The 17971-nt window shown below is 34.5% G+C and overlaps 3 protein-coding genes across 3 annotated transcripts; 2 read left to right on the forward strand and 1 right to left on the reverse strand.

The window, feature by feature from the left end:
- The first annotated feature begins 6568 nt into the window (after positions 1–6568).
- Positions 6569–8983, forward strand: LOC140818912 (receptor-like serine/threonine-protein kinase At4g25390). The gene has a single exon (XM_073178927.1). It carries the CDS (start codon positions 6760–6762, stop codon positions 8857–8859), a length of 2100 nt encoding a protein of 699 aa, XP_073035028.1. The 5' UTR covers positions 6569–6759; the 3' UTR covers positions 8860–8983.
- Positions 8984–10989: 2006 nt separating this feature from the next.
- Positions 10990–12226, forward strand: LOC140818928 (carboxylesterase 1). The gene has a single exon (XM_073178928.1). The coding sequence runs from the start codon at positions 11058–11060 to the stop codon at positions 12036–12038; it is 981 nt and encodes a 326-aa protein (XP_073035029.1). The 5' UTR covers positions 10990–11057; the 3' UTR covers positions 12039–12226.
- Positions 12227–12252: 26 nt separating this feature from the next.
- Positions 12253–16047, reverse strand: LOC140818944 (MADS-box protein AGL42-like). Its single transcript, XM_073178929.1, has 7 exons — positions 15106–16047; positions 14417–14498; positions 14129–14190; positions 13938–14037; positions 13653–13694; positions 13513–13554; positions 12253–13440 (listed from the first exon to the last, which is right to left on the reverse strand). The coding sequence occupies exons 1-7, from the start codon at positions 15285–15287 to the stop codon at positions 13291–13293; spliced, it is 660 nt and encodes a 219-aa protein (XP_073035030.1). The 5' UTR covers positions 15288–16047; the 3' UTR covers positions 12253–13290.
- Between the last annotated feature and the right edge of the window lie 1924 nt (positions 16048–17971).

Genomic DNA, 17971 nt, shown 5'->3' on the forward strand with positions numbered 1-17971 from the left:
CGCCCCATCTAAGGTGGAAGGCTCGTCAAGGGCTCATGTATCCTCCTATAAATATCAGGTTTGAGTATTCAGTTCAAAAAATTCAATATATTATTTTTCATCAGCATCTTTAGCTGCTTTCCTATTATATCCTCAATCTCTGACTTGACGTCAGGACATCCTCTCGGCCATCTTCTAACGGTCTTTTTCGTGGTTACAGGCTCAGGGCAAATTCGAGACCTGCATCTGAACTAATGATATTTGCTGGAATCAGACCTTAAATTTCTCGTGATTATCATAATTGTAACTCAACTGAAATTTATGACGTATTTTAGTCAAATAACGGGTCTTTTATCAAATTACAGTACTTTTAAATCTCATTTATCAATCTACCGTACTTTTCTAAAATTTATAAAAATATTGTAAAAAATTAAAAAAATAAAAATAAAACTTGTACTCCCCCGCCCTTCCAAATGGGGGGGGGGGGGGGGGGGAGCAAATCTCTCCCGCCTGTACGACAGGCGGGAGAGAGTTTCTTTTTAAAATATTTCAAATGCTTGCCCGCCACTGTAATAGGTGGGCAAATTTAAATATTTTTAAAATTCTATATATATGTATATACATGAGAAGTTAATTTGCATTTTGTATCCGAAGTCTGTCACTTGTAGTGTGTTCACAGAAGTTCACTTCATTTTTCAAAGGTTTGTCACTTGTGTTCAAAAATTTGTCGATACGATAAAATTTTGAATTCTAGTTATATCTTCTGTCTCTTGATTTATTTCAGGAAGTGTAGATATTGGAATTATCGTGCCCAGGTAAATAATATTTCTAAGTGTTGTTAAAATTATTTGTATTCAATTAATTTATTTAATGGTTGTATTATATTAATTTTAATTTATGTTTAGAAATTTTTAATCTTAATTCGTTAAATTAAGTCAAATAAGAGGGATTATTTCCTATTATCATCGTAATTAAATTTAGTATTAGATTAAATAACTAATCAAACTAACATATTAATTATGTTAATTGTTAAATATGTTAATTAGTTTTTTACGTTGTTTTTATGAATATCGACGTTGTTAATATAAATAATCATTTTCACAATTATATTCAAACTATTCTTTAAGAATTTAAAATTTAGATCTAATATTTCGTACTAAATTATAAACCAGGAAAAAACGATGATTTATAAATATTAACAATATAATATATATATATATATATATATATATATATATATATATATATATATATATATGTGTGTGTGTGTGTGTGTATAATATATATAATAAATTGTTTATACATCATGATTTAATATACATAAATATTACGCACACATATATTTTATAAACAAGATATAAAAAAAAATTATGTTTATCAATGATCATAAATATTTTTGAAATATATAATTAGGTTCGTTCAATAAAAAATAATAGAAGTATTTATCTAATAAGATTTAATTTATGAAATTATGATATATACCTAGAAAAAGATGTCCTTTATCGTGAACAAATCTTTCGTTCGTCGTTCAATCTACAACAAAAAATAATTATGAATATAAATTATTTGTATGAAAATTATTTTTTAGATCGATGTAATTTTCAAAACAAAAATTGATATATCATATTTGAAAAATTAACGATATACCTCAATCAGGACTGATTGATGTCAAATATTTCTTCACTCCTTAAATTCACCGACGGAACAAGAACTCGGGAAAGAATATTTATTATCAGATGCAAAACAAGAAAAATAACTTCAGATATATATAGAGAAACAATACATGAATTCTTTATTGCCTATATTTAAAAAAAATTAAAGACAACTCGTGATTCAAATAAATACAAAAACATTAATAATTCACGATATTCATGTTGATATTCATGCCGACATTGAAAGACATGATAAGATAAGACCACATATCAATTCATATATAACGACAATAATAATGGTCTCTGTAAATGAGATCAAATCGATCTTTTTATAGTTAGTTTCGTCGGTTTCTATTAGCCACCAATAATTACACAAAAAAACAAATTTATTTTAATATTTAAATTCACCCCTCCCCCGCCTCCCCCACAGGCAGGGGAGAATAAAATTAATTAAAAACCCTCCCCCGCCACCCCTACAGGCGGGGGAGGGAAAAACAATTACTCCCCCCCATTTGGAAGGGCGGGGGAGTAAAAGTTTTTCTTTTTTAAAAAAAAAAAATTTTTAACAATATTTTAATAAATTTTATAAAAGTACGGTAGATTGTTAAATGAGATTTAAAAGTACTACAATTTGATAAAAGACCCGTCAAATAACATCTGTTTTTGGGAGGAAAGCAGAAAAATAAAAAGAACTTCACTCGATTTTTTCTTTTATGACATATTTATTTGTGTTGATTCCACATTTGCCAGTAAAATAAAAGGATGCAACAGTTTGACGGATTATACGGGTTGGATGGGGCATCTCATCACTCGAATTTACCTTCTATTCTCTTTTCACCTTTTCTTTCCCGTAGCTTGTTTGTTAAGATAACGCACTGCTTTTTGTTTGTCCATGGGAATTTGTTCTTCTTTGTGACGGGAAAGGGAAAGCATTTCGTATACCAATTTTGTTAAGGTTTCGTTTTGAAGGCTAGCTTATGATTTGGAACAATTTATTTGTTTGAGAAAATATTTTAAAAATATTGAATTTGAATGTATTCTGAAATTCATCATAATTAAAACACTATATTTTTCCATGACTTAGAGATATAAAAATATAAAATATTTAATTTAATCTACTTCATATAAAAAGATTCATCATGAAATAATGTTCTTTCATGCATTCAAGATTATTTATTATTTGTCATCATGTTTGAGTTTGTGAAGTAAATGAGTGTTTGACTCATGGTTAGGAGTTCGATTTCTTATACCAATATCTTATCAGGTGAACTTGTGACATAGAGCTTGTTCAGTGTGGTTTACCTGATCGATGGTTTATCCAGTCTATATCGAAAGACAGTGCGATAGTTTCCAACATTAAGTTTGACTGCGTTATTGATCATCAAGCTTTGAATTTTGCGATATATACCCCGAAAAATAATATATGAATTGTATGAAAACAATATATAGTCTCCACAACTAATATATAATATGACTGATACAATATTTTAGATTTTCTTCTTTATTTCGATTTTGTAATTTGTATAATAGTGAACATCACAATAATGAAAAAAAAAAGATGATACAGAAGTTCGCGTACCAAAAATATATATTGAATTAAAATCTGATAAATATCCATGATAAATTATGATTGAAGACAATTCGATAATAAAATAGTATAAATTATACTCCATATGTTCCAATTATATTAGCTTCTTTTCATTTTCTGATTTTCTAGTCTAGTTTTTATATATAGTAGCATTTTTTATTTTACTAGAATAATACTTAAAAAAAAAAAACACACACACACATATTGTTATATTTATATTTATAATCATTATATCACGACTTTTTATTCAATATATCGCGAGATTTTGACTAAAACTTCTCTTTCTTTTTTTTTATTTGAATAAAAGATTTCTCTTTCTTTTGAGAGAAAACTTAAATCCCATAAATATTAGTTGGAATTTGTTTACGGTATGTGTTATGCTCCCAAAATAGAAGAAGAAATAAACTGATCTAAATTTACATTTTATAATGCATGAGTTCACTTTTTTGTATTGCGAGATTTGACCATTATGTGGAAAAAAATACACGTAAATAAATAAGTTGAATTTTGATTTTGGTTGTTGAAATTTAAAGAACACACACCCATATAATGTGGTTCATTTGAAAGAAGTGTATTTTTTGCTAGAACAGGTCTCCATGGGTTCACGAATTTTTATCTATGAGACAGGTCAACCCTACAGATATTCACAATTAAAAGAAATATTTTTAGAATAAAAATGTAATATTTTTTAATGGATGAGTGAAATAAGAAATCAGTATCATAAAATATTACTCGTGAGATCGTATCACAATGTTTTTGTCTTTTTGCTACACAATGATTTCCAAAAAGTGATTTGTAATGCTCTGATTTTAGGGAAAAACTTGTGTGAAACGGTCTCACGAGTCGTATTTTGTGAGACGGATATCTTATTTGGGTCATCCATGAAAAAATATTATTTTTTATGATAAAAATATTTCTTTTTATTGTAAATATTGGTAGGGTTGATCCATCTCACATTAAAAATTCGTGAGACCATCTCACAAAATACATATTCTTGATTTTAAGAGAATAATTTGGTTCTCTTAAAGATGAGTGTAAGAATTAATGTATAAATACACATAGTATCACTCTTTTTATTAATATATCCCTAATAACTATTATCGAAAAATATACAAAAATCTTTTGAATAAAGATAAACAGAAAATTTGTTCGTTATTTTTTTATTTTCCAATTATTTTTTAAAAACTGCGTAAAAAAACAAAATGATCTATCTAATTGAGATGGAGTGGGTCTCATGTGAGATCGTCTCACAGATTATAATCATATGAGACTCAAATAAGATATCCGTCTCATAAATATGACCCGTGAGACCATCTCACACAAGTTTTTGTCATTGAGACGAAAGTAGTATTTATTTAACCCCGATTACATTTAAATATCGAAGAACAAAATGTTGAAATCAAAATAAACCAGAAGTGAGTAACTTAAAATCCATGATTAAGCTTTTCAAAAAATAAAATTCTTGATTAAGGCCTCAAACCCTCGTTTCACCTACTCATTAACTGAATAATTTCAATTATGTCTTCTCCACCCGCTACCATATTTTTTTGTCATGCAAAAATGACCTAACCATTGAAAAGGTCACGTAGCCACGTGAATATGTGATAGGGAATTAATTTTTCTTTAACAATATAGATATTATTGGGAAATAATATATTGTGGCAAAAACTTATGTAAGACGATATCACGGATCGTATTTTGTGAGACTGGTATTTTATTTAGGTCATCCATAAAAAAATATGACTTTTATGTTAAGAATATTAATTTTTATTGTGAATATCAGTAAGGTGAATTTGTTTCCCAGATAAAGATTCGTGAGACCGTCTCACAATAGACCTACTCATATATTATAACAATTAAAGAAAGCAAAAGAAAAATAATCCCAACCACTCCCCAACTACCCTTTTATCTATGCAACTACATCGATTAAAGAAACATTTGGCGGTTGGTGAGTATTGGGTCTAATTAAATTCGAGCGCAACGAATCTAGTTCAGATTTCTTTTATATATATATATATATATATATATATATATATATATATATATATATATATATATATATATATATATATATATATATATAAAGTTTTGATATCCTGCACACCTACCGTGCACACCTTTGTGAGCACTTATGAGGTGTCACTCACTCATTGGATGCACATTTTTTCTATATTTCATCACATCCAATAGATGAGTGACACCTTATAAGTGCTCATAAAAGTGTACACGGTAGGTGTGTAGGATATCAAAACTGTATATATATATATGTTTAGTTAGAATATTTGTTTAGCTATTTTGAACTCTAACATCATCATGTAAATTAATGTAATGAAAATTAAGTTTTATTTTGAATTTTTGAAGATCAATCTCTAAATCAAAATATGATTAATGACAAACAACATCAACTTTGTCAAGTGAGTGGCTTCGGGGACAAATGAAGTCATATTTGAGTATTTTTCAAAAAATTTGTATGAGACCGTCTAATATCAATTTTGTGAAATTAATCTCTGGTCCGGTTCATTAAAAATTAATATTTTTTGTGTGAGAAATATTTTTCTCCCAGTGTATATGAATCGATTCGACACGGTATAACAGTTTTAGATATATTTTGATTGCATCTTTATAGTTAGTTAACTCGTGTAAATGAGATTTTATTTTTCTATTAAAAACAAGAGATTTTATTTTTTAAATTTCACAATGTAGAAAAAGTTATATATAACTCACGTATTATATAATTGTATAGATAATTACACTAAAAAATTCATATTTTATTTTATTATGCGAGAACTCGCGGTCGCTATCTTTTGGTGTATATTATGTACACTCTCGGATTAATGTAATAATATACAAATCACGCAAACCAAATAAATCGTATTGAACAAATTCTGTGTGACATGATCGCACGAGAAAATGTCAGACATAAAAATTGAACGGGAAATTTGGGGTCAGTCCCCAAATTAAATAAAAAATTTTTCTCACTCCCTGGTGAGAGAATGTTATTTCACAAGTGATGTGAAGGGTTTTTGGGTGATGGGGAGTGACAGGTAAATTTGAATAATAATGGGGACTGAACACAAAGTCTCCCAAAATTGAACTAGTGATAACTAACCACACGTTCTCCGAATTCAGTCAGGGAAAAAAAATCATACTCAATAGTATTAGACTAATGACACAAATACTACACATAAAAAAGTTTATCTGAATATATATAAATAATAACTCATAGAAACTTTTATGAATCAATTTTACGAAAAATATATTTTATTTAAATTATTAATTAAAAATAAGAAAGTAGCACTGGGAGACACTGGCAAAAAAATAAAAAAAATTGTGTACACAAATAATAAAGTCCAAGACTTTGACCCTCACCAAGATCACATTCACCAAAAGTCTGAATCTTGAAATAGAAGCCGAGCGAAGGAGTCAGTGATTAAAGTTCAGCCGTATCAGTTATCACTCGTCCCATTTTGCTGCTCGGTCTCGCTCTGTTATGAGTTGTCTTCATTGAAACCGCAAAAAACTTCTGTCGAAATTACCATTATGCCCTCCCGTCAGCCTTCTCCGCCGCCGCCGCAGCACCTGATGAGCCATCTCGTGCCGCCTCTCGCCGGTGGGCTGACGGCGGCGGTCACGTTACTTCTTTTTCTTGCCTTCTGCTTCCGAAGGCTTAGCAAGAAACGCACCGTCCCTGCAGCTTCGGACACCGACTCTAAGAAACCCCCGTATCAGCTTTCTTACTCGCTCCTTCGCCGCGGAACCTCTCGTTTTTCTCCCTCGCACCGCCTTGGCCAGGGTGGATTTGGCTCAGTGTATCAGGCCGTCCTGAAGGAAAACGGTCACGTGTCCAAAAAGTCTACCGTTCTCTTTCCCTTCAATCGTGTCGCTGTCAAGGTTATGGACTCGGGTTCTCTACAAGGTGAGCGTGAATTTCAGAATGAGTTACTTTTTTCTTCCAAGATCGACTGTAAATATGTTGTTTCTGTGATGGGTTTTTCATCAAATCCTAAGAAACGCCGCATGCTTTTAGTATATGAACTAATGGAAAACGGGAGCTTGCAAGATTGTCTTTTCCATAAGAAAAGTGAGGTCTTGAGGAATTGGGATAAGCGATTTTTGATTGCCTTACATATTGCTAAAGGGCTCGAGTATTTACATCATTACTGCGATCCACCAATTATTCACGGTGATATTAAGCCGAGTAATATACTGTTGGACGAGAGCTTCAATGCCAAGATTGGTGATTTGGGACTGGCTAGGTTCAAGGTGGAGGAGAACAATATATTTGAAGTTGAGACAAAGAAGGAAGGTAGTACAGGGAATGGGCTGGAGGATAATGGATCCATGGTGGAGGAGACGGAGAGTGTGATTACTGCTAGCGGGTTCGAAGAAAGCCACAACATTCATGATCTTGGTGCTGAGGAAAAGTCGCCGGAGAGTGTGATTGTGAGGATTGAGGCTTCACCAGAGGCGGTGGTAGGGATTGAGTTGTCACCAGAGGCAGAAGCAGCTCCTGTCGTAACACCTGAGACAGTAGCTGCAATGTCTTCACCAAGTGATTGCTTGGAGAAAATAAGTCTCTCGGATGGGAATATTGACGTGTTTAGTGTTGAGAGTGGGGGTGAAAAAAGTGGTTGGAAGAAGAAGAAGAAGAAGAGTGTAACGGGGAAAGATTGGTGGTGGAAGCAAGATACAGGAGGGGATGGTGAGCCCGGCAAGGTGAAAGACTATGTTATGGAGTGGATTGGAAATGAGATCAAGAAAGAGAGGCCAAAAAGTGAGTGGATGGGTGCTTCCTCGAGCTCTGGGGCAGCTGGTAAAATGGACAAAAAGAAGAAGAAAAGAAGACAGTTGGATTGGTGGGTGGCAATGGATGTTGAGAAGAATGTGAAGAAAGAGAAGAGAAGACCAGCAAGGGAGTGGTGGAAAGAGGAGTACTGCGAGGAGCTCGAGAGGAAGAAGAAGAAGAAGAAGAAGAAACAAATGCAGGGGTCAATAAGTGATGATTGTTATAGTGATCACTGGTGGCCAAGGGACGATGAATTGTATGTTGACAGGAAGAAGAAAAGGAGTCGGAGCAGGAGTAGTAAAAGTAGCATGGACTGGTGGTTGGATGGGCTTAGTGGCGAGCTTTGGAGAGCACAAAAAAACAGTCATGATTCAGTCAGTGGGGAGATACCAAAGAGCGGTGGGGTTAGCAGCACACCGAGTATGAGAGGAACTGTATGCTATGTAGCACCAGAATATGGTGGCGGAGGTGATGTTTCTGAGAAATGTGATGTTTATAGTTATGGAGTTCTTTTACTGGTTCTTATAGCGGGGCGTAGGCCACTTCAAGTGACAGGGTCACCAATGTCAGAATTCCAACGAGCCAACCTTCTATCTTGGGCTCGTCATCTTGCCCGTGCTGGAAAGCTTATTGATTTAGTTGATCCAAATGTTCAATTGTTGAATAAAGATCAAGCCTTGTTATGTATCACGGTGGCGTTGCTCTGTCTTCAGAAATCCCCATCTCGTCGGCCTTCAATGAAAGATGTGGTGGGAATGCTGTCTGGAGATTTAGAATCTCCCAAGCTACCTGTTGAATTTTCACCATCATCTCCGTCTCACTTTCCATACAAGTCTCGTAAGAAGGTTCGGTGAGTTCCAGTTGTTGCCTAGTGTTCACTGAGTTGAATTAAATTTGTTGCAGGCCATTGTTTGTTTTTGTGAAGTGTAAATTATATATGTAAAGAAACACAGTTTAAATCAAAGATGTTTTTTATGAGATTCGTTTCTTTTTAACCATTCAATTTAAGAGCGGAGGGCATATTAGCATCTGTAATAGTATTTCCTATACTAAATTAGTCAATTGTGCAAATAGAATCTCATATCCATTTGCTATTACCAGCACAAAACAAGAACACTTACTCCTAAGAACACTGTATTACGATCCGTGTTAAATTGCCATGTGTTGTTGCTATCATGTATGAAAGGTCTTCCATAGAGAGAATGTTTTTGCATTACTCGTGAGGAAAATTTTCTGGGTAAGTTCAGGTGACCACAGTGGAGAAATAGCCAAGGTGACAATGGCCAAAATTAGCACGGAGCACTGAATTATCAATTTGGCTGTCTAGCCTGCAGCTTAATTCCATTGGCTTGGTTTTGTTTTCTTGGTTTAAAGTGAAAGGAAGGAAACTTATCAGTACAATAAAATATTGGACAATGACGAAACCTGTCGGTTTCATTTATCTGCATGGTTTGCGGGTTTGGTTCTTAATGTTTTGACTAGAATCATTTTTATTTTGCATGGATTTAGCCTTAAACTTTCCTGATAATCAACTTCCTACGTTTAAGTTTAAATCTTGGAACCCCCTTAATGCGATTGTCAGCAGCTTTTGGTATTGCCTTAGGTTTTTCTTAACGAAGCAAATGTATGTTGGACGTCTCATGTTAATAGACTCGATGATTGGAATTCATCATTTAGCTGCACAAGTTGTGGTCGATCAATTCCTGGCCGGTGTATTTTTATTTAAGCATCGACACATGCAGAACAAATTTCAACCAAGACCCGAGTCTTGGAAACAATGGCTGGTGACCCTACCACTGTACCTGTTTTTTTTTAAAAAAAAAAGTTGAAATGCCTTATGAAATATAATGTTCGTTCTTGAGTTGTGAAAAATTATCTACAGGTTTCTTGTATTGTTCGATAACATCGAAAAGTTTGAGTTAGAATGGTGGGTCATTGCCGGCGGTTTTTAAATTTTAACCTTCATTTGTTGAGTTCTTGAGTACTTTTTCCCATTCCATTTTGAAGTCTGAAGTTTGAAGTAAGACGTTTTTCAAGTTAATGTAATTCTTCGTCGAACGATGATTGGTTAGGAAAATTATTTTGGCTGCTTTATTGAAACTTAAGACGCTTCTGCTTGGTAAACAAAACATTAAAATGGACTCTCTTAAATTTAGCAGAAGTCTGCCCACAACGAGTTCCAGCAGGACTCTTCACACACTTTTCCCCGAAACTACATACGATGTTTTCTGGTAATCAACTTCTCGTTTGACATGGCCTGCACTTGTGACAAACTAAATTCTGTTATTAAATCAAATCAAAAGATTACAATTCAGTAAGTTAATTGTCATCTAGTAGTCTGTCTAATAGTGAGTAGGGATGTAAACGAACCAAATCGTTTGTGAGTTACTCGAAGCTCGATTCGATAATAAACGAACCAAGATCAAACATTCATGAATTCGGCTCGACTCGACTCGATTACGTCCCTAATAGTGAGGAATGTCCACACGCCTGACAAAATTTTCGCTCTTTTTTCTTGTTTGTGCCCAAATGCTACCCCTGCAATTGTACGCATACATGAAATGAATCAAAATTGTGAATCAACAAAAAGGGATGAAGGTGTACGAAATAGGAGGAAAGCATCATCAAAGGGGCACCACAAGTACGTAGGGATTCGCCAGAGGCCATCTGGACGATGGATGGCAGATAAAAGACTCGATACATACATAAGGTGAGACTTTGATATCCTATATTTTCAATGTGATGGGAAAATCGTAATTTTTCGATGATTGATATGTGGTCTGAGGAGTGGATTGAATGATACGGGTAGTTTGCTATATTTTGAGACAAGTTTTTCATGAAGTTAATGCTTGTTATCGAAGATATCTTACTAAGCTCAATCGCTGATGGTTAATTAATCGGGCCAATATATACAAATTATGCCCCGAGCGAGACCCATGCGCCTGACGCCTCCGTGAAATGAATCATGATGGTAAACTAACATATAAATTTTGTTTGATAAATAAGTAGGTTCAAGTCAAACGAGCAAAGCCCTGACGCCTCCGTGAAAACCATGGCCAATATGCCACCGATAGATCCCAACGTTGACCCCTACGGCTACCTCGGAATCCACAAAAATCCCGACAATTCGATCACACGGGCTGTGGAACTTTTCCTGAATTCTCCCGCCTGTTCCGATCCCAACCTTCCCGTCCTCAGTAAGGACATTACGATCAATCCAGCAAGTAATACCTGGGCTCGCGTGTATTTGCCTAAACAATATTGCGATTCCAATCCCAAGGTTAAGCTACCACTCCTAGTGTACTATCATGGCGGAGGATTCATTTTATGCAGCACAGCGAACTCCAGGCTCCACGAGTTTTGCTCAGACCTCGCATGCTATACCCCGGTGATAGTCGTGTCGGTGGAGTACCGCCTCGCGCCGGAGCACCGCCTCCCCGCCGCGTACGACGACGGGATCGAGGCGTTGCACTGGATCAAAACCACAAACGACGAGTGGCTGACGGAGTTCGCCGACTTCTCACGGTGTTTCCTAATGGGCGGGAGCGCCGGCGGCAACATAGCGTACCACGTCGGGTTACGTGCAGCCTCGAGCGGCGGAGATCTGTGGCCGCTGAAGATCCAAGGGCTGGTGTTGCAGCAACCATTCTTCGGTGGGGTGGAAAGGACAGCATCCGAAGTAAGGCTGACGAATGACAAAATTCTTCCATGTGGTGTATCGGATGTGATGTGGGAATTAGCGTTGCCGTTGGGAGTTGACCGCGATCACAAGTATTCCAATCCAAGGGTTGATATTCAGGCAGAGGCGTTTGAGGAAATGAAGAGCCAGGACTGGAGGGTTTTGGTGACGGGATGTGAGGGAGATCCGTTGATCGATAGACAGAGGGATGTGATGAATTTATTGGAGGAGAATGGAGTACAAGTTGTCGGGAGGTTTGATGAAGGAGGCTGTCATGGGATTGATTTTTTTGACAAATCAAGATCTAAGATCAGTGCTCAGTTTCTTGGTGATTTTATTGGATTCCCAGTTTGATTTAGTAATCTTAACATGTAGTAATAAAACCTATGTGGATCATATCCAAAGAAACTCATGCTTTGTGTCATAAGGTTGTTGAGTTAATTTATTTCTGCCAATTCAATGATGTTGTAATAGTTCAACTAAACATTTTGTTATCTTCACTTTGAGCAAAACTTGAATTCCATATCACCCATACTTGTGAACGACGACCCATCGAACATGAAGTTGATGTTGTCTCCTTAATAACAAAGTTCATTCTTTCTCATTCGGCGGTGCTTCGATCTGTTTCATACAACAACTCCTAATATCGGCTTCACTGTTTCCAGACAGTCCCTTTTTCTCTTAGTACTATACATCGGTCATAGTTACACGTGCTTGTTTTTTCTGTAAACCTCTGTTCTCTGATCAGTCATTTATACCTGATGATCTTGTGTTTCCATCAACGCCGATCGTGTTTATCATTGGGCCTGGAAAGTTTACAAGCTGTGAAAGATGAAGCTATTAAAGATTTGAATAATATGGTGTAAATACGAGGAAGTGGCTGCCTCTATATTCCTTTCCTAGCTCTGACAATTATTCTTTTCATACGAGGAAGTGAACATAATCTGTAAAACACACTCGCTTGTGTGATTCTAACATATTGTAACAGTAAATACGATAACAACATAAATTCTACATACTGTAGTTCATTTTGATTAGTCAACTTTAGATTGAATTGACTCAAGACTGGCTTAAATACTATGTTCTGGAGACCAGCCAAACGGCAGCACTGGCTAGCAGTGCTCTGATAAATGCATCACAGACAGATGGTACTGTGCATCCACCAGTCATGTATTTAAGCCAAATGTGCAAACAGCACCCCGAACGGTGAAAACCAACATCCTTCTACTAACGGAGAAGTAAGGGGGAAGAAGCAAGTGTGATTCAAGGGAGAGTAAAGGCAATGAGAGAATACACAGGGTAGCAAATTTATTGATCCCGTGTCTATTTATTTGTTAAAAACAGAAAACAACAATATTTGAAAGAAGATTATGTCAATCTGTTCAAGAAAGAGCTAGTCATTACAAGAACTTCCTAGCCATACAGATATGAAAATCATCAAACCCATGCTTTCAAAAACGGTAACTAAGCACGCATTCGAATCTTGGGTTCTATCTCAACACATTAATAGAAGTGCACAATTCACACTGAGCTATACTTAGAACTGCAAATCTGTTATTATTAATTTCGTTATGGTTACATGCGAATGAATAATAATTTGTGGTAATTAAAATGCTCGAGAGGCGTTACGTATGGGTGTTTGGCCAATGAACAAATCCGTGATCACCTCACAGCAGGTAAGTGCACTTTGACTTGAACTTGGAATCTCCATTAGATCCAGATGATCTGCTACATTCTGCCTTGATTTAAAATCACCCTACACAATTTTTAGCAAACATGATTTAATATAATATGGATGGAACAAACAGATGTATAAAATTTTAGTTACCTTTTCAGTTAATCTTGCATTTTCTTCTAGCAAAAGCTTTTCCTGAAAGTGCAAAAAAGAAAAAAATAGCAAGAAAAATAGTGAGACACTGATAGAATAGTACTAAGATGATTATTATAGTTGCACGATAATATTTATACCTTTGCTCGAAATTTTTCTATTTCCTCACTGAATAATTGAGCCTGGCCGTGTAAAAACAACAACTCAAATTTAGTACAATATGATGTCTGCATCCCCAATATGTTTTCTGAAATTGTTTAAAAACTAGGGAAAATTTTGAAATTAATTTACATCTAATTATTTTTATGATATATGTAGATAATTATTTAAACATCTCGTAGGAATATTATTTAAACCTCTTGTCTAATTCTATTGTGCAGCAGAAGATTTCGTCCGAGATGAAAACTCGAAATCAATTTTCGCACCTTTCTTGTTCTGATGTTCTTGAGGCTTTTCTCCAACTGGTTTTCGATTTCAGGAATCTCCTCCATTGGACATGTTCCTAAACAGTGCCCCAAAAGCTTCCTGACAAACTCAAAATTTCATTTCAATTCTAAAGTTAGTAAATGAGTAGTCAATCAATAGCATGCACGAGTGTAATAAGAAAAATGAGAACCGTTGAGAATTTTCCAGGAGCTCTATCTTCTTCGACAGAATTTCAGCTTCATGCTTCATATCCTATTCAACAAACGAAAAAATTCAGATTCGATATGAAGTTGTTAGACATGGCTTCAGTGCATTGTATAATTAACTAATAGTTTATAAGTTTTTAAGTAAAATCAGCAGACGATTTTTCAACAGATATTAGAAACATTGAGGCATAGGGAGCAACACACGCAGGCATATGAGTGATGTGCATGCTTGTGTTTTCAAGATTTAGCCATCCATAAAATGGAGATCTTGCCTGCATTTGTTGTTCGTCTTTCATATCAGCCTTACACTCTTCTTTTACATGTTCCCGGAATCTCTCTATAGTATGTCCCATGCTGAATGCAGAATTATGCAAATAGAGAGTCAGAAAACCACGATTATGTCCAAATTATACATAGTAGCTAGAGACTTGTATGTTTTGTAACTTTTGTTAAAGAAACAGCAAGCGAAAAGTAAAAACAAAAATCAAACCACGAAGTTACACATATAATCAGCTTCTATCTTTTATCAAGCTGCACAAAATCTATCGATATATATGCATGTATTCTCATAGAGAGATCATGTGCATAGGAAGCTCAAAGACTACCTTCGAACAAAATGCTTAAAATTCGATGAGATCAAGAAAATACTGAGACGAAAGAACTGCATATTTATACTAATGAAAATCAACATGCTTCTGGGTACAAGAAAGTACGAATGCCGCGATGAGCTTTCAGAAAGTACACAAAGTATCCAAGAAACTACAGAAAAAATCATATTTCAAGAAATACATTAGGCCGTATCTTTTGTATCTCCCATCAAGCAGCACTACAGTACAACACAGCATAGCAATCAGAAAGCACCAAAGAAAGTTACAAACTACGCATATCGAACAAAGTGAAGCTTGTGGTATCAAGAAATTGAATTTAAACAATCATATTAATTAAAAATAATATAACTTACTCGGAGCTTGAAAACTCAAAAAGCTTTCCTTTTTGTGAGAAAACGATCAAAGCTACTTCAGCATCACAAAGCACGGAGAGTTCATAAGCTTTCTTCAAAAGCCCATTTCTTCTCTTGGAGAAGGTCACTTGCCTGCTTGTTGTATTTTCGATTCTTTTCAGTTCTATCTTCCCTCTCACCATTTTGCTCTCTCTATAAATTTTTTAAGTAAAATAAAAAGAACCCTAATGAAAAATCACCTAGAAAATTATTCTAGATCATATTTCCAATCTCACCAGAAAATATATATAAAAAAACCCCCCACAGACAGACAAAGCCCCTTCTTCTGATAAATATTGGGAAGAAAAAAATCAAAATTTTCGTACCAAAAAAATAATAATAACCGGAAGAAATGGCTCACTGAGCAATTTAATGTGCACGCAGCAACAAAGGGACGAGAACAGCTGGAATAAAACCCTACAGCATACGAACCCTAGTTTTCGAAATAAAACATGTAACTATTTTTCAGAAAAGAGAAAGATATCAAACAAGTTGAAACCAAAACCAGAACTTAAGAATCCCAGAAAAAATTTGACGATAGAACTCATATGCTTAGGAGCAAGAAAAAAAAAATGTTAGGGAAGTGAAGAATGAGCAAAAAAATTGAAGCTTTTTCCAAGATTTAATCAATTCATGAACACCAAGCATAATAATGAAAGCAGAACAAAAGACATGAAGGATTTTTCATATTCTATAAAAACAATTTCGGCATCAAATCTCTTTATTTTCAGGCCACAGAACCCAACATTTCCTTATTGATCAGTATCTGTTAATTTACATGTCTTTCTTATCAAGTCTTACCCACAAAAAAGGAAAGGCACACAAAAAGTAAACATATATCTTTTTTTTCGTTTTTCTTTTTAATAAAGAGCGGATTTGATAATAAAAATCTCAAGAACTTATCACCCAATATGATAAATACTTGGATGGTTTCAGTTTGTATTCATCCTCCAATGATTTACTTCATTCAGCACCTGTCTTATTTTATCATGTGTGAGAAAGCCATGTATCCAATATTACAAATAAAAGCGGGGTCAAATTGGAAATGTCGGCAAAAAAAATTATGTAGTGTTTATTTTTATATCTTGTTTTAGCAATTGGGCAACACTTGGAAGATTAAAAATCTATAAATATTTAATTTGTATTCAAATTTATAAAACTCGAGATAAAATTATTTTATTTGATAGCTGCCAGACTCTCACAAGTATTAAATATTTTATTAATATAATTATATATTTCGAGTTTTCAAATTTTTATTATATGACCATACTCGCGTATAGGTTTGAAGATTTCGAACTGAACTTTGAGCTTGGAATCGAGCTCGAAATTCGATTCGATTCGATGTGTTTATATTTTCGACATGATTTTCGGAAACTTGGAAGGATTGAAAAGCTCAATCATCGCGAGGAGGAAAATTGTAATAAAATTAATAACTGTGATAGGAGGCCGCCAAAAAAAGAGTGGCGTTTTGACGTCAAACATCATCGTACGACGACGCGACCTGTAGACCAATAGTTTTCTGACAGCGCATCATTCCGATTAAAGTTCTGGGGCAAACATGACCAATGGGAATGGAGCTAGTCACGTGGCGTTCCTTGTCTGGCTCCAGAAGTTGTACGTGGTTTTTCATTAAATTAATTAATTAATTCCTCCACACACGGGTTTAATTTTATTTTTCCTTGCTTTTTTTAAGCTCAAGCTAACATTAAATTTTTTTATTATCTATTTTAAGACGTATAATAATAAATATATTATAAGCTTAAGGGAATTATTTAACATATTTATCAATTTATAAATTCACATTTTATTTTAAGAACTAAGGTTTTGAAGCGTTGAGACGAAACAATTTCTCATGTGAAGAAAGGTCACAGGAAACTTGAGAAAGTAACTAAATGATCGGCCACCTGACAAGCCAATCTTCCTAGATCAATAAATTTTTGTAAAAAAAAAATTTAAGTTTTTTTTTCTAACAATATCTTCATTTATTTTAATAAATCATCAACTATTTGATAGGCATTGTGTAAACTTCTCGAACTAATTTAGTGTCTGCAAATCTCATTGGATAAATTTTGTGTCATGATTATTCGTCAAACAATCACTTACTGTACATAAGGTGTTGTTCTTGTTATTATACATAAATTAGGCAAAAATTTGTGTGAGACGGTCTCCCAGGTTGTATTTGTGAGACAGATCTCTTATTTGGTTAATCTATGAAAAAGTATTAGTTTTTTATGCTAAGAATACTACTTTTTATTGTGAATGTGAGTAGGGTTGATCCGTCTCACAGATTAAGATCTGTGAGACGGTCTCACATGAGACTCATTCATATAATTATGTTAACCACAATGCCATTAAATGTAGGGGTGGTTGGACAGTTTCCTGTTGATGAGGTACCAATATATATCATGTGTGGCATTGTTTTGTTTAAGGTTTTCCAATCAATCTACTTTCTTTAAAAGTTCGGATAGACCAAAAATTATTGTCCTCTATTCTTTAATATTAGTTGGCATGCATTCAATTGTTCCAACATCTAATTTGATATAATTTTGGTGTATCAAAGGTTCACTGCTTGCTTGTTAAAGATTATTTTCGACTTTGAAGATTAACCCAACAACCTCGGAAAACAGCCATAAGTCTCATCCGTATGTCCTTTTTTTATATGGTAAAAACATGTGTGAGACGATTTCACGGGTCGTATTTTGTGAGACAGGATATCTTATTTGAGTCATCCATAAAAATAATATTTTTTATGCTAATAGTATTACTTTTTATTGTGGATATCTGTAGGATTGGCACGTCTCACAGATAAAGATTCGCGAGACCATCT

This window comes from Primulina eburnea, chromosome 2 (genome assembly GCF_022965805.1).
Source record: "Primulina eburnea isolate SZY01 chromosome 2, ASM2296580v1, whole genome shotgun sequence".
Lineage (NCBI taxonomy): Eukaryota > Viridiplantae > Streptophyta > Magnoliopsida > Lamiales > Gesneriaceae > Primulina > Primulina eburnea.

Coding starts and splice junctions, on each gene's coding strand:
- LOC140818912 (XM_073178927.1), top strand. CDS start 6,760: ATGCCCTCCCGTCAGCCTTCTCCGCCGCCGCCGCAGCACCTGATGAGC.
- LOC140818928 (XM_073178928.1), top strand. CDS start 11,058: ATGGCCAATATGCCACCGATAGATCCCAACGTTGACCCCTACGGCTAC.
- LOC140818944 (XM_073178929.1), bottom strand. CDS start 15,287: ATGGTGAGAGGGAAGATAGAACTGAAAAGAATCGAAAATACAACAAGC. Junction 14,499..15,105: donor TTTGAGTTTTCAAGCTCCGA/GTAAGTTATATT, acceptor TTCTGCATTCAG/CATGGGACATACTATAGAGA. Junction 13,555..13,652: donor TAGAAAAATTTCGAGCAAAG/GTATAAATATTA, acceptor TTGCACTTTCAG/GAAAAGCTTTTGCTAGAAGA.